The sequence below is a fragment of the Ctenopharyngodon idella genome, chromosome 16, assembly GCF_019924925.1.
Source record: "Ctenopharyngodon idella isolate HZGC_01 chromosome 16, HZGC01, whole genome shotgun sequence".
Classification (NCBI taxonomy): Eukaryota; Metazoa; Chordata; class Actinopteri; order Cypriniformes; family Xenocyprididae; genus Ctenopharyngodon; species Ctenopharyngodon idella.
The window spans coordinates 21915425-21930448 of record NC_067235.1 but is presented as its reverse complement, the minus strand read 5'-3'; the positions used below and the strand labels follow the sequence as shown (position 1 = coordinate 21930448).

At 35.9% G+C, this 15024-nt stretch overlaps 1 protein-coding gene across 4 annotated transcripts; it reads right to left on the bottom strand.

Moving 5' to 3' along the window:
* Nucleotides 1–1444: 1444 nt before the first annotated feature.
* Nucleotides 1445–14483, bottom strand: rbfox1l (RNA binding fox-1 homolog 1, like). 4 transcript variants are annotated; one of them, XM_051865283.1, is made up of 14 exons: nt 14078–14483; nt 10154–10390; nt 8973–9006; nt 8709–8809; nt 6459–6632; nt 5988–6041; nt 5807–5899; nt 5682–5739; nt 4648–4707; nt 4372–4513; nt 4120–4159; nt 3490–3560; nt 3338–3419; nt 1445–3237 (listed from the first exon to the last, which is right to left on the bottom strand). In XM_051865283.1, the coding sequence occupies exons 1-14, from the start codon at nt 14162–14164 to the stop codon at nt 3193–3195; spliced, it is 1278 nt and encodes a 425-aa protein (XP_051721243.1). In that variant the 5' UTR covers nt 14165–14483; the 3' UTR covers nt 1445–3192. The 4 variants fall into 4 exon arrangements, with proteins under 4 accessions (XP_051721243.1, XP_051721244.1, XP_051721245.1 ...); XM_051865284.1 differs by lacking the exon at nt 14078–14483 and adding an exon at nt 10891–11031; XM_051865285.1 differs by lacking the exon at nt 14078–14483 and adding an exon at nt 10927–10956.
* Nucleotides 14484–15024: the final 541 nt, after the last annotated feature.

Below are 15024 nucleotides of genomic sequence, written 5' to 3'. Positions count from 1 at the left end.
TTTTTCAGATCTCATGACCTGCCGGTGGAGCTGTTCCCAAATTTGGCATGGACCCACGAATTATGGTTTCGATGAAGCGTACCAATTGCTCAAAGTTTGGTCGAGATACGGCCTTTGAACCTATTTTGGGTCAAAATTGGTCAAATCACTATTCATTACTATCTCTACAATTGTGCCAAATTTCATCATTTTCTCATATTCTGTTCATAGGGCTGCCATAGACTCCCATTTGGGATGAAAAATAATAGTGCGGAAAACTAACAGATACAATAGGGGCTACAGCCCCTTTGGGGCTGTCAAAAATGTAGGTCAAAAACGTAAAACAAGAGAGATTAAATAAGTAAAATAAGAATTAATAAATATAGCAAAATAATTTAAAGTTTTATACTTTGGAACATGGAATGTCTTTAAAACTGTTATTAAACTTATATACTCTGCATATGGTAAGAATATAGAAACAGTAATGGTAAAAACACAGAAATAAGTCCTTGCCAGTCAAGGATTCATCATGCTCCAGGATCCTATTGTCCTCTAGTCTCTAGGTTTTGAATCCTGATCTTAAAACAAAAAATATTGCTCGATTTAAAGCCCAAAATTTTAACAAAAGTACACGTATGGAATTTAAATTTCTTAATGGACATTTTCTCAATTGAATGACATAGATTTGACTCTTAATCATGCTGTCTCACTTTTGAAACAATGTTTTCTAAAGTGTGATGGCAAAGATTGCTTCAAAGAGAAAAAATCCTTAACTGATTTTAACAATATTGTTGCAACATTTGATGTACAAATATCACAAATATAATTTGATAACAATTTAGAACATTGTTTTATTTATAACAGATTTATATCCTTAACATTAATTTTGGCTAAATCCTATGTGACTTAAATTTGAGTGGACCTCACAAGACATACTTCTTGTTTGACAATTTGCATGTCTATTTATGACATAATTTCCAATCATCTGATTTCATTCACTTGACTTCCCTGTTTGAATTCAGTAGTCATGTTTACTTTGATGTTGTAGGAAGAAGGTTAGTCGGTGTCTCACATTACACCGCACCCTTTAAGTCAAAGGGAAGTACAGTGAGGAGAGATTGTGAAGCAATAAACAGAGATGATTGTTGTAACCCTATCCCATTTTATGCTTGCAGTAAACACCAAAAAAAGGTACTGGTATTGTTTGTCTTTATTCAGGGTTGATCCTGTGGTGTGACCATGTGATCTGCTACATAATAAAAACATTAAAAATGAAGGGGAAAAAATTAAAAACTAAGAAGGTGTGTGAAAATGTCTCTAGGTTTGATAGTTATAAGATAAGTCTGGCAGTATGCATTTGAAATACCTTTCCAGATTTCACCTTCTCAGAAATATTATTTGCTTATGTTTCAAAATTAGCATAATACAACAACAACTAATATTCTACTCAATGATCAGACACAAATTTTAAACATCAGTAAACTCTTTTAATGTACAATTCAGCCACAGAGTAGCTTACACTTTAGTGAGCTGGAAAAAAAGGATACAGCAATGACAACATAGGGTCCTATAATGGATGTGAGATAAAAGAATAATCAAGCTGTCTAGAAGAAAGAGAGAACAAAGGAGAAGGAAACTAAACTAAAAAAAAATAAACTCTACAAAAAACACTAAGAGAAATGCAATGAAATCTAAAGCATGACAGACATGTTAAATGCAGAAGTAAAGAAAGAACACAGGACAGAAAGAAAGTGTAAGGAAAAAGAAGAAAAGAGAGGTGAAAAGAAAGAAGGCCAAAGGGCAAAATTAGTAGGAAATCAGCTATGAGAATTAATAATTAATTAGCCTTATAGGCATAGCGAAAGAGTCAAAGTAAAAGAAGAGTTACAAATTCAGATTAAAAGATAGTTCACAGAAATATGCATGAGTGAAAGCATTTGCACAACAACGAAATCAGTCCAGAGAAGGAATGAAATAGAGATAGAAAAACAGACAAAAGGAAACAAGAATAAATCAGATAGCGTGGCTTGCGTGGGGTGGGGCAGAAATGACTATCAGAGCGTAAAGGAAATTCTAGAGGCACTAACATTTAGTAGTGGAAGAGAGAAAGAAAGAAAGAAAGGCACAGAACAGTTCCCTAGAGAGAGAAAACATCTAAATAGTCTTCAAAATAAGACATGACATTAATGTACTTAGCCTTAAAGAAAGAGGAACGTTAAAAGCAGAGTAAAGGGAAGTAAAGCACACAACAGGTTAAAGTAAGTATGAAAAAAGAAGTTGAAAGTAGTAAAAGAAAAGAATAAAGACAGAATAAGAATACAAAAGTTATATTGCTGAAGCAAAAACAGCATTTGAACCAGCATTTGAACCAAAAAAAAGAAACGAAGGTGAATGGACAAGATACAGCTGAACAGCATGACATAGCAGGAAATGACAGGAGAATTTCAGAGAGGAAAGCACCTCAGATTTTTTGTAAAAAATAGATAGATAGATAGATAGATAGATAGATTTTTGAAAACAAATGAAATGTTTGTTTTAGTTTAGAATAAAGAGATGTTTAGCTCAGAGGTAGATTACATTGTGAGAAAAATATCACCCACCCCAGTGCCATTGCTGTATCTCACAGTAATGCTTGTGACAGCAGAAAAATGACACACACTCGAACACTCCAAAGACACTCCACCAAACACACACACAGTCCTATACATACTAGACAGAGTTTTGTATTTCTCTCTGGGGAAAGTTCCACTAGAGGTATTAGACTTTGTCTATTGTATATAATCAGCATTCAGCAATGCAACAGATCCAGAGGTTGTAATAAAATGACAGTGTTGGGCCACTTTGTGAGGCCTGTCATCTACCTGTGAGGCTCTATAAGCACATTATGACTTCCATATCATGGCACTATTATGATAGTATCAGTATATGTACTGTAGATAACAACACCACCCTAATAAGCTAGACACTGTGCAGAATATGAAAGTTCTTTTCTTTTTGGGTAGGACATTTCTTAAATTAGGAATTAAATAAAAGTCCTTAAATATAAATAGTTATATTTTCAGGCAATATTCACCTTTTTTCCCTCAATAAATATAGGCAGTATTTACAATCTGAAGGTCAAGCGGTTCCTCATAAGACAGAGGTTAACAAAGGAAGTGACAGTCTCATTTCCCAGCCAGCATAAGCAGAAGTGAGTCAAAATGTTGTTTTCGTTCAGTACGGAGTAAAGCGGTTATAGCCTCCACGGTACAAACTTGCCTGTAAACAAACAGAATAAATCAGACATTCTGTGTTAGGAAGTGTGTTCAATTTCAACTGACCGTACTCAGCATGTGCAATTTTTCACATTGTAACTTACCATTGTTCCAACTCCATAAGTGGTGGTGGGTCCTACTGAGTGATGGTAGGGGTCTGTTGTTGTGGCATAGACTCTTCCATATCTTAAAATAAATAAATAAATAAATAAATTAATTAAAAGATGGATGGATGGATGGATGGAAGGGTTCTTACCCATCACTGTATGTGGCTGTTGCAGCTGCTGAGGCCGACTGGGCCACTCGATATGTAGCTGGATATCCTCCCTAAAGACAGAAAGTTTGAAGTACTGCATTACATTGTTATTCATTCAGAAAACTATTTGAATTGCAAAACATGTTTGCTAGAGGTACAGTCTTCATGGAGCACCCTAGGTTACCAGCAAAACCTTCAGTGCATCAGAAAATGTTTTGTCCTCCTCTTAAATTTCATTTTGAATTTGAAATTCAACTTAAAATATCCAGGTAGGTTTAAGGTTGTTTGTGTTAGGACTTAGCCTTAAAAAATTATATAAAATTATATAAATATAATATAACTTGACTTAAAAAGTCAATAAACTTGGATGATCATTCAGTGGACACAGAAACTGCACTTATTTGTAGCCGTTAGGCTTTTGGCAGTGCATCAATCAATCATGGTTTCTGTTTCTTTACCAGCCCATTACCACATACACTACTACTTTTAGTGTAACTCATCTTGAGACTTTTGTTATGAGCAAGAACTTGTAATCAAGTGGGTATGGTTTAGGCTAGATTTGACTATACCGCAAACTCTTATAACAGTAAACTGTGCCCCTAAAAAAGTAAAATTTGACTGATAACATACATAGACCTCAGCACCATACAGTCCGTCTTGATACACCACTCTGCAGGAGACAGAAAGTAGGCACATTACATAACGCCATTAATTAAATAAAATAATATAAATTAAAATTAAATTGACATTTAATGCAAGTTTAATTTAAAAAGAAATCATTTAAAATATTTACGGTCTTTTTTCAGTCAATAATTCCAGTATAGTGTAAATACTAACTAAATGTCTTGTAGTCATAACATGCCCACTGAGAAAGTGACTGACCCTGGATAGGCTGGTACTGCAGCTGGTGTGGCAGCGGCTGCAGCTGAGCGGATTGTATTGTAGACTGCCCTACCACGTCCACGGAGGCCAGAGCCTCTGTAGGCTAAAGTCGTTGTGGGAACAGGATAAGGGAAGCTGGCGACTATTAAACCCAAAAAGTGAAAATTAGAGGGCAAAACAACAAATCACATGTTCTAAAGTCAATTTAGGACAGGCAATTTCTGGTAACTATTAGGCCTATATTTGTTAATTCAAAAAAAATTAAAATACCCATACCTGTGTAAAGTTCAGGGGCGTACATGGCCCCCATTACTTGATTGATTTTCCACCCAGCAGCTACAGGAATAGATATAAGTGAGAGCTCAATTCTACCAACCCTTTATATTCACACTAGTAACAAGGAGTTACAAGTTTAAAGGGTTAGTTCACCCCAAAATGAAAACTCTGTCATTAATTACTCATGTCTTTCCACACCCATAAGACCTTCGTTAATCTTCGGAACACAAATTAAGATATTTTTGATGAAATCCGATGGCTCAGTGAGGCCTCTATGGCCAGCAAGATAATTAACACTTTCAGATGCCCAGAAAGGCACTAAAACATATTTAAAACAGTTCATGTGAGTACAGTGGTTCAACCTTAATATTATAAATGGACGAGAATACTTTTTGTGCGCCAAAAAAAACAAAATAACGGCTTTACAACAATATCTAGTGATGGGCGATTTCAAAACACTGCTTCGAAGCTTTATGAATCTTTTGTTTCGAATCAGTGATTCAGAGCGCCAAAGTCATGTGATTTTAGTAAACGAGGCTTTGTTATGTCATAAATGTTTCTAAATTTCAATAGTTCACGTGACTTTGGCAGTTTGATACGCGATCCGAACCACTGATTCGAAACAAAAGATTCGTAAAGCTTCGAAGCTTCATGAAGCAGTGTTTTGAAATCGCCCATCACTAGATATTGTTGAAAAGTCATTATTTTGGTTTGTTTTTTTGGCACACAAAAAGTATTCTCGTCACTTTATAATATTAAGGTTGAACCACTGTACTCACATGAACTGTTTTAAATATGTCTTTAGTAGCTTTCTGGGCATCTGAAAGTGTTAATTGTCTTGCTGGCAATGGAGGCCTCACTGAGCCATCGGATTTTATCAAAAATATCTTAATTTGTGTTCCAAAGATGAACGAAGAGCTTATGGTCTATGGAACGACATGAGGGTGAGTAATTAATGAAAGAAGTTTCATTTTTGGGTGAACTAACCCTTTAAAGTGTAACATTTTGGACAGAACATTATAAAGGAAGCTCACCGTTCACTAATGGCGTCTGGGGCTTTTTTGTTACCACCCTCGCTGTGGCGTTGTTCACCTGAGGATCAGAGTCATTTAGTTGTTTAGTTGTCTCTTCTCCCTTACACAGTAACTTATTTTCATACCTCAATCTTCCTTCCCTCGACGATTGTTCCGTTGAGCTTCTCTCTCGCTCTATCTGCTTCCACTGCACTCTCGAATGTCACAAATCCAAAACCCTAAAGAAAGGATTGAAATCTAATTATATCACAGACGAAACTCAAATACAGAAGTGAGTAACTCAACACAACTGTAAAACCTACTGACCTTTGACCCTCTCTCATTAAAGATGATCTCCACATCTAGAATCTTGCCAAATTGCTGAGAGATAACACACATATATTGACTAAACAGTTATGTATATTAGAATGGGTTAAGCTGAAGGGATAGTTCACCCAAATATGCGCGTTCGGTCATCATTTACTTAGTCTCATGTCTCAAACCTGTATGACTTTGTTAAACGCAAAAGATACTTTGAAAAATATCTGTCCAATATCTGTCCAAACAATGGTTCGAATGTTGTTTTGAACCTCTTTGACTTTAATTGTACATACAAAAAGTTGAAACATTTCTCAAAATATCTTCTTTTGTGTTCTGCAGAAGAAAGTTATACAGATTTGGAATGACATGAGGCTGAGTAAATGATGACCGAATGTTCATTGTTGGGTAATCCCTTTAAATGCAAAAATAGCCAACTGAGTAATGCATTACATTTGGGACAAACGCAAATGCTCTTACCCCAAACATCTGCCTCAGGTCTGGGTCTCGAAACCTAAAAGGGATATTGGAAACATGGAGCCTTTTTGGTTGGGCCTTCCCAGCTCCTTCCTCCTCACTTCCACTTCCTGTTCCACTTCCAGATGCCACAGTAAGAGACTGTGGGTCAGATGTCACAGGAGCCAATGAATCATCCTATGAAGGAGACAGGAATGAAAGATAGGGAGAGGAGAAAATGTTGGAGCAGAAGGAGGCAACAGATGTAGAAAGAGCGAGGAGGAAGTTAAAGAGAAAATAGAAAATGATAGAAGAAATATTAGTGTGCATTTCATGACAACAAACCTTTAGTGCTTATCTATGGTAAGATCTCTTATCAAACTTACTGCAATCTAAAATTTATTGGGAGAATACTGGTTTTATAAAGTGACCACAACAAAACGTAAAGGAGCATTCCTCATCCAGTGATTCCTCTCAAGCAAAAGTGAGGAAATGTGAACAAGTTCCCATTTTAGTGAGCTGTCTAAGTACATGCCTGTTAGACATTAAAACCACAATTTGCATTGAAAAGAGAGCACAATCATATTTTAACTTCAGGGAAGTCAATACCAGCTTTAGAGATTACTAGCATACTTAACAACGTGTAACTTTCTGAGCGCTGCAACTGAAATATTGTCATATGTAATGCATGGTTACACAGCATTTCCTATTGCACTGATTGACTATGACTATGACTATGAATAAAATGCCCCCATGCAGATCAATACATAGGAGTGTTTGTGCTTCAAACCCAACACATCCACTATCCCACAATGCATCACGATGCCATTTCGTATCTGCACAGCCTACCTCACCAAACGGCACAAAACTGTTACCATTAAACAATGGATTAAGAAGTCAAAAAAGTGTATTAAAAATGTTCAAAAACAGAAAGAGCCAATAGCTAGAAGAAAAAGAGTAGGCGAGCGTAGCGTGACAAAGTAAAGTGGAAGGGAAAATGGTGAAAAATTAAAAAAAAAAAAAATTAGGTAAAAGAAAAAAAGAGGAAATGTGAGGGCACAACGAATCATGTGAAGTGAATCTCAAAGCAGTAGGGGAAAAAATGTTATGCAAATGATAAGAATGGTCATTAGAACGAGAAAGAAGGACAGACAGATAGCCAATTCCAAATCTATTTTAAAATGATGGAAAAAGTTGAAGCAGAAAGGCAAAATTACCTCTGCTTTAACTCATCCATTACAGATCTGCAGTACTGACATATAAGGGTAAAGGGCAACAAAACAGCTCTAATCTGGGCAGAAAAAAAGGGGGTGCATTCGGTTCATCATGTTCCCTTCCTTTAATTCAGCATAAAAGTTGTCATTTTTTTATTATTTTAAGTTTTTGAGGGACTATCTAACCATCATCCCAGAGGTCCCTCCTCCAGAGGACTGATTCAGACCGTATACTTCTCAAAATCAATATTTTTTTTTTTTTACATCTTCCTCCTTATACTGTACATTATCATGTTGAGATGCTTCAATTTATTTAAATTTTATTCATTTAAATTTTTCATTTAATTTTAATTTAACACTAAAACATGCTTAATTTTCTTTAAAAACAGTACAATAGACATTGTGGTATATATAAATTATATATATCTCACCAGGAGTTGCATCATTCCTAAATAATTCCATTTCTATAAATAAATTCCACTGTAATGACTATCCCTCCTTAGTGTTCCCTCATTGTACAATATACGGAATCAGCAAAATAAAAAGAGCACAAAAACAGAAATGATGGGTGTTGATGATCCTAGGGCAAGAAGGTAAGGAAGGGTCTAGAACCGAGTGAACCCCAAAACGTAAAGTAAAGACAGAAGCTCTAAACAGGGGAATTCAAGCAGCTTACGCATTTCAGCATATAACTTTATAGTTTGATTGCAAAACTGCAACAATGTGCCATTTTTGGAACCAAGACAGAACAGTGTATTAATAAGGAAAAAGGAGGTAGGGGAGATTTACGCACAGACACACACACACACACACACATCCACACACGCAAACAGATCATGGTTATGGTTAACTCTGAGCTGGCCGGGCTGATTGCTAGCTGTAATGACTACGACAGCAGACAGTCACACAAAAAATACTGCTGAATCATCATCATCATTACATTCATCCAGAGACACAGGCCAGGGAGGGATTTTGAGAGAAGTGACAGATTGAGGGAAGGTGTGATGGGAAGGTATGTGATGATATCACGTCACGATGCAGAGTGCTTTTCTGACTGGACCTGGGAAACATAGTTGAGGGGGGAGGGGTCATCCCGTCTGATTCCCCCCCTTGACCCCTCCCTCCACGGCGGCGTCTCATAGTCCCAATATCTGGCGCTCTCTAGTGATATAAGCAATGTGGACAGAAGATGGTGTGACAGAGAAAGAAAGAACTCATGAACTTTTTCAGTGAAGAAAAAAAAAAAAACACTTTCATAGTGAAAATATTATTCTCAGTCCTTCCCACAGTTCCTTTGTTGTAACTTAAAATGAAATTACTGTACCTGATGAGCAATTAGTAATGGCCCAAAATACATTCTAAAAAAACACAACAATAACAATCATACATGTCCATGGTGACACATTAAAGAACTTAAAGATATGGCAATATTTCAGCAATTAAAGATTGTCCTTTAAGGACAATATTTACATCTGGGTTCAGTACTAGTACCTTAAAAAACATTAGTAAATGCATTTCATTGCATTGATCACACTGAAAAAAAGTCAAAAAGTCATAGAAATAATAATTTATTAGAGTTATTCAACTAAATTAAAGTATCTCAGGTTGATTCATCTTAGGTTAACTTAAAAACTAACCTAAATTACATTTTGTAAAGTTGTTTTTCCTTTCCTCTCCAAGTTTCTGCTGACAACAGCACACCCTTGTGGGCCCTTGGGGGACCCTGGACCCCCATTTTGAAAACCCCTACAGTATATTAACTGGAAAACACATGACTCAGAATCAAAAATAGTGTAATTTAGTTTGAGTAAATGTAGAGAAGAATGAATTATCACCCTGAAACAAAAAATTCAAACACATCTCTGAATTTCTGCTTATTAAAGCATATTTGTATATAAACATTTAAGATTAAAACGTCAAAGTTCAAAAATTCTTTGAAAAAAGAACTTGAGAGCAGAAAAGAAAGTAAGAAGAGGGAAGTTTATATCTGTTTTTCTTCCATAATAAGCTTAAATACTCCTCTATACAGTGCCCTGAGCCAGCTGAATTGCCATACATGGACAAGGCAAAGGAAGGATGTGTAAAGGACATAGTGATATTTTTAGCTCAGACAGGAGATCCCAGAGGACCACAGCATGAGATTATATATCTGCAGCACATACATATTCCTGACATACCTTCTCTGACGCAAATACATCTAAATATATGCTGATTTTACTGTTTGTACACAGTGTTGCACAGTGTAATATCGTAATTTTTTATACTCTTACGGGCACTGCTCAACTGTAGGTAAATTATTTAAATAAATGTTTATATATTTGCTTATTTTTTGGGGGGTTGTTTAATATTGAAATTTTTGCATATAATATCAAATGCATTTTCACTTTTAAGCTCAAGTTATTTCTCTACTGTAGATTCTTCTCTGTGTTAACTGATGTTTAAGATCAGATTCTTCTCTGAAACACTCTTTATCCAGTCATTTATTGATCAGGTTATCAATCTTACCGTGTTATTGGCAGGTATAGACTCTGTCCCGTCGTGTTGAGAGCCCTGATAGACTCTTAATTGATGATGATCTGCGTATTCAGAGTTTGGATGAGCAGTTGTGAAATCGAGGGGTGGCAGCCGGGCAGCAGGTGTGGGTGGGGCTTGTCCAGGTGGAGGATATGAAGGGGGTGGGGCATAGACCTGAGGAAGTGAAGGGTCACCATTGCCTGGCCCCGCCTCTTGGGCGGCAGCACCCTATAATGAAATAGAGATGCTGTTTACTAACAGAAATATTAGTTCTGTAAACTGTTCAAACTGTTCATAAACTGTTCAAGAATAAGGCGTAATTAGAGAAACTAGATCTGTCTGTACTTAAATGCTGATATATATTCATATTTTGATTCAAGTAGGCCTACATATTTGATAAGTACTCTTATTAGCGCTTTTTAATATTTTCTGGAAGATACTGAAAATGTACTTATCTAAAAATAGACAAAAAAGCATTTCCACAAATGCATACCACTGTAATTTGTGTAAAATACTCAATCAAACATTTTTTGTCAATTAAAACTGACCAGAATTTACCTACCAGAATAAAGAAGGCAACATACTGTTACAGTCTGTTTGCAGAAATGCATACCACACATCACAGATCAGGAATACTAAACAACACAGCTAAACCAACTCGGACATCACATAAAAGACTTGACAAAGACACAATATATAACAAGAGGAGTATAAATGATGCATCTTACCCCTTCAGTGCATTCCACAGGCGGCCCAATACTTACCAACAACTGACGCATGCTTTAATGCAAAGCTTTCACCCGCCCACCCCACCATAAGTCCCCTGCACCCACCAATCACAGAGCACCAAACCTCTCTCAAGAGGGGGTCTTTACACCAGCTGTGTTCATTTGTTCATGTCAATCATCAACCCATTTCCCCCTCCTACCCTGTAGATACTCAACAGACACACGTCTGTTTGGATAAAAGTTGATTCTTACATACAAACACCTCAATGTTTCTGCTGTGTATAACTCAGTGATATCATGTTCAATGGAATACAATGACCTTGATTTATTCAAACCAGACCAACCAGATTTCTGACTATTGAAGTGTGTACAGTGTGTATGAAACAGATCAGGTAAGATCACTCACATTGAAATAACTGTTCGCTCAAACAGATAACAAAAAAAAAAAATGCATGAATAGTGGAAACTTAAAAATATTAAATTCACTCTAATATAAACTATAACACATTTTATGCAAAAAATTAGAATTATACTGATAGTGAAGCACTTCAACACACACACACAGGTTTGTTTTGCTATCTTGGTGAGGACATTCCATAGGCGTAATGGTTTTTATACTGTACAAACTGTACATTCTATCCCCCTACACTACCCCTACCCCTAAACCTATCCATCATAGAAAATATTCTGCATTTTTACATTTTTAATAAAACATTGTTTAGTATGTTTTTAAAGCTATTTTAAATATGAGGACTCATGAAATGTCCTTATAAAAACATGTTTACATCGTAATACCAGTGTAATACCCATGTCATTATACAATTTTGTGTCCTCATAAATCACAAAAACGCACGTTCACACGCGCACACACACACACACCCACACACACACACACACACACACACACACACACACAAACCTTCTGTGTTTACTCTTTATCACCAAGCAGATAAAACAGAGTAAATTTAGACTTCTGATAAACTGTGACACTGTTAGACATGGCTCTGATTAAATATCACAACCACACTTAGATTCCTTCAGCATAAACAAAAGTATCATGTTACATCAGTGTCTGTTTCTCATCACAGCTATTTATCAGCATTGTGATATTATATACCATAATTACAGTGTTTCTTGTAACCACTGTTTACAAGAACATGACATATCTTACTTTCAAAAAAGAAAAAAAACCCGCACGAGAGCAACTAAAAAAATGTAAAAGATTTACTGCAAACTGAAACACTACAGCATGCTGACTCAAAATTTCACTCAGTGCTGCTAACCGCAGACCAAATCAAAGATCAAAATTAAGAAGTGCGTGACAGACTGGGAGTACCTTTAAACTTAGACTTTGGAAGCTTAATTCATCAAGTACAAAGAGTACACACTTGCTTTTGTATGCAACAGAATATCTTAAATACACATTACCAGGCCATGTTCTAGTACAGGGGATATGGAGAACAATCATAAACATGATATAATTGTTTAAACACAAGATCTGAACATAAACTGTTCAGGCTGCCATCCTAATTCTTTGTTACTGTGAGAGTATTTAAATAATGCCTCTATCTCGCAGATAAAGGGTCTTTTCAGGCACACTGACAGATACAACATTTCTTCCCCCTCACACACACATTGGCTCTTCAGCTGTCAGGTTTGGGGTTAAAGATCAGAGGCAGGATGCCAGGTGCCTCATCTGACAGCTGCGAGATCGTTCAAACACACACACAGCCCTGGTGACAAGAACTGCTTGTGTATACTTTACTCATGTATTACAAGGCTCTTTGGAATACTTGATTCTGGTTGGCCAATTGTGGGATTCTGGGATCATATATCTTTGTATATTGACTGCTAAACAATATAAAAACAAAGTTTTATCCAAAGCAGTGTTATTTTATTCTTATGTATATACTGTTATAGTATTTATTTTGAATTAGCTTTTATTTTAATTTTAGTTTAAGTTTTAGTCATTTTTTTATTTGCTATTAAAAAACTAAAACTCAAATTAATATATATTTTATTTAAGTTATTTAAGTTTTTCATCAAATATTTATATTTTATTTTATTTCAGCTTCATTTCAATTAATACATTTTTTATAGTTTTAGTTAACAATAACAACACTGATCCAAAGCGATATAAAAATGAGAATATGTTGTTTCACTCTCTTTCTTTAGACTCAAATAAGCATTTTACATACATTTTTTGTTTGTTAGCCAAGTAATGTTGGTTGTGCAAGTCATTATTGCAAAATAAACCATTTTAGGGTGGTACATTACTCCTCAGATTGACATCATGGTCTTTTTTGGGGCTATTTTATGATAATGACTGTATATTATTCCAAACTTGTTTATTATTCGATTAATAAATGCACACACACAAACATAGAGGACAAATTATACAATTTGTACAAGTGTTTGCTTTTCTAATTTTGCACCAACATGTACATACCTATCAAAATAACCACATAATTCAACACCCCCATCCCCCCCTCCAAAAAAAAAATGGTTAATTCATATTTATGTATAATAACATATGAATGGGAGCAGAATCAACTAAAAATTTCCTCTGTTTTAAGTGCTACGCTTTAGATGACATTATCTGTCACTGTGTATCAATTTAGATAAAGTCAAGAGGCAATCTGACACTACATCTATTTCTATATCTCTAATCTGTGTGTTTGAGGGAATCTGCAGCGAGAAGAACAGACTAAAAATACAGCGAGTGTGACAAAGAGAAAGAGCAGGCACACCGTTAATCAGCTGTCCTGGAATTTCTCTCTCTCTCTCTCACACACACAAACATATAAACACATACCCACACACAAACACACACTGAACCTGTTTTCAGTAGGCCACCTCGCAGGGACAAATATAACTAACAGAGGAACGCAGCGTCCTTCACTGACGGAGAGAAACGTATTTCACGTCCTCACTGCAGACCCATTGGTGGATGAACGTTTAGTACATGCCTACACAAGTCTCTCGCTGCCCAGCGATTGGTTGATTTATTCAATATTTTACCAGACATGTGACAGAAACTGCACAAGGAAAGTTCTTAAAATGCTTTAATAAATAAAAAATAAATCGATCAATAAAAAAATTAAATTAATATTTTAAATAAACAAATAAACTATTCCAGAGAAAGTGTGGAAGAGGAAAAGACAGAGAGAGAAAGGGACACGTTTACCTGTACAATGCTGGGGTAGCAGGAGGCTGTCTGGGGGTAAACAGGGAGTCCGTAGGGCTGAAGGATCACAGTAGGGGAGGACAACATGGTGCATAGCCAGAGAAAAGGACAGAAAAAAAGAAACCACTACAAGGGATGGGAGACCAGGAGGAGAGAGAGGGGAAGGAGAGCTCTCTGAATCAAGAAAGTACCAGACTGAGAAAGTTTAGGATCCAAACAGAGGAAGAAAAAGATCCAGGGGTATGAAAAAGAAAAGAAGGGTTAGTGGGTTTCACTGCACTAATGGCTGGCGTCACAACTTCTAAGCGATAAACAAAACAAGAATTTAAAAAAAAAAGGCAAAAATAAGACCTTCTCCAAAAGTTAAGAGTGCCGATTTTGTCTGTCTCACAAATGGCAGAGGAGATCAGTACTGAAAGATCTCTAGGGGACACCGCATGTGTGTGTGTGTGTCAGTCGGTATATTTGATAGACAGAAACACATGCTCAGAGTTGTGTTACACTCCTTTATAAATAGTCCCCCTTCCTCCTTTAGTTGTGCTGGCATCACCAATAGAAATTAAACAGCAAGTCATTCAGTAATTCATAATTTAGTCCAAATTTAATGTTTCCCATCATGTCTTACTCTGAAATAGACACAAGCAAATGCTACATAAAAAGACCTGAATAAAGACCTGACAACAAATAAATAAATAAATGTAAAGCTACAGACATTATTCACTTTGTTTTGAAAATCTGACATATTCGGTTACGGTGCTGTTGTTATACTTGTCTGAAAAAAAAAAAGTGAAAATACCTTTGAGTGTGATAAAAGTGCATTTTGACAGCCACTCCTATAAACTCCACCTCTAACCATAACTGCATGTTGAAAGCATTGAACATAAATGAAAATTAAAGTATTTTACATTATTATCAGAACAAAAAAAAGTTGTTTTTTTTCCCCCTTC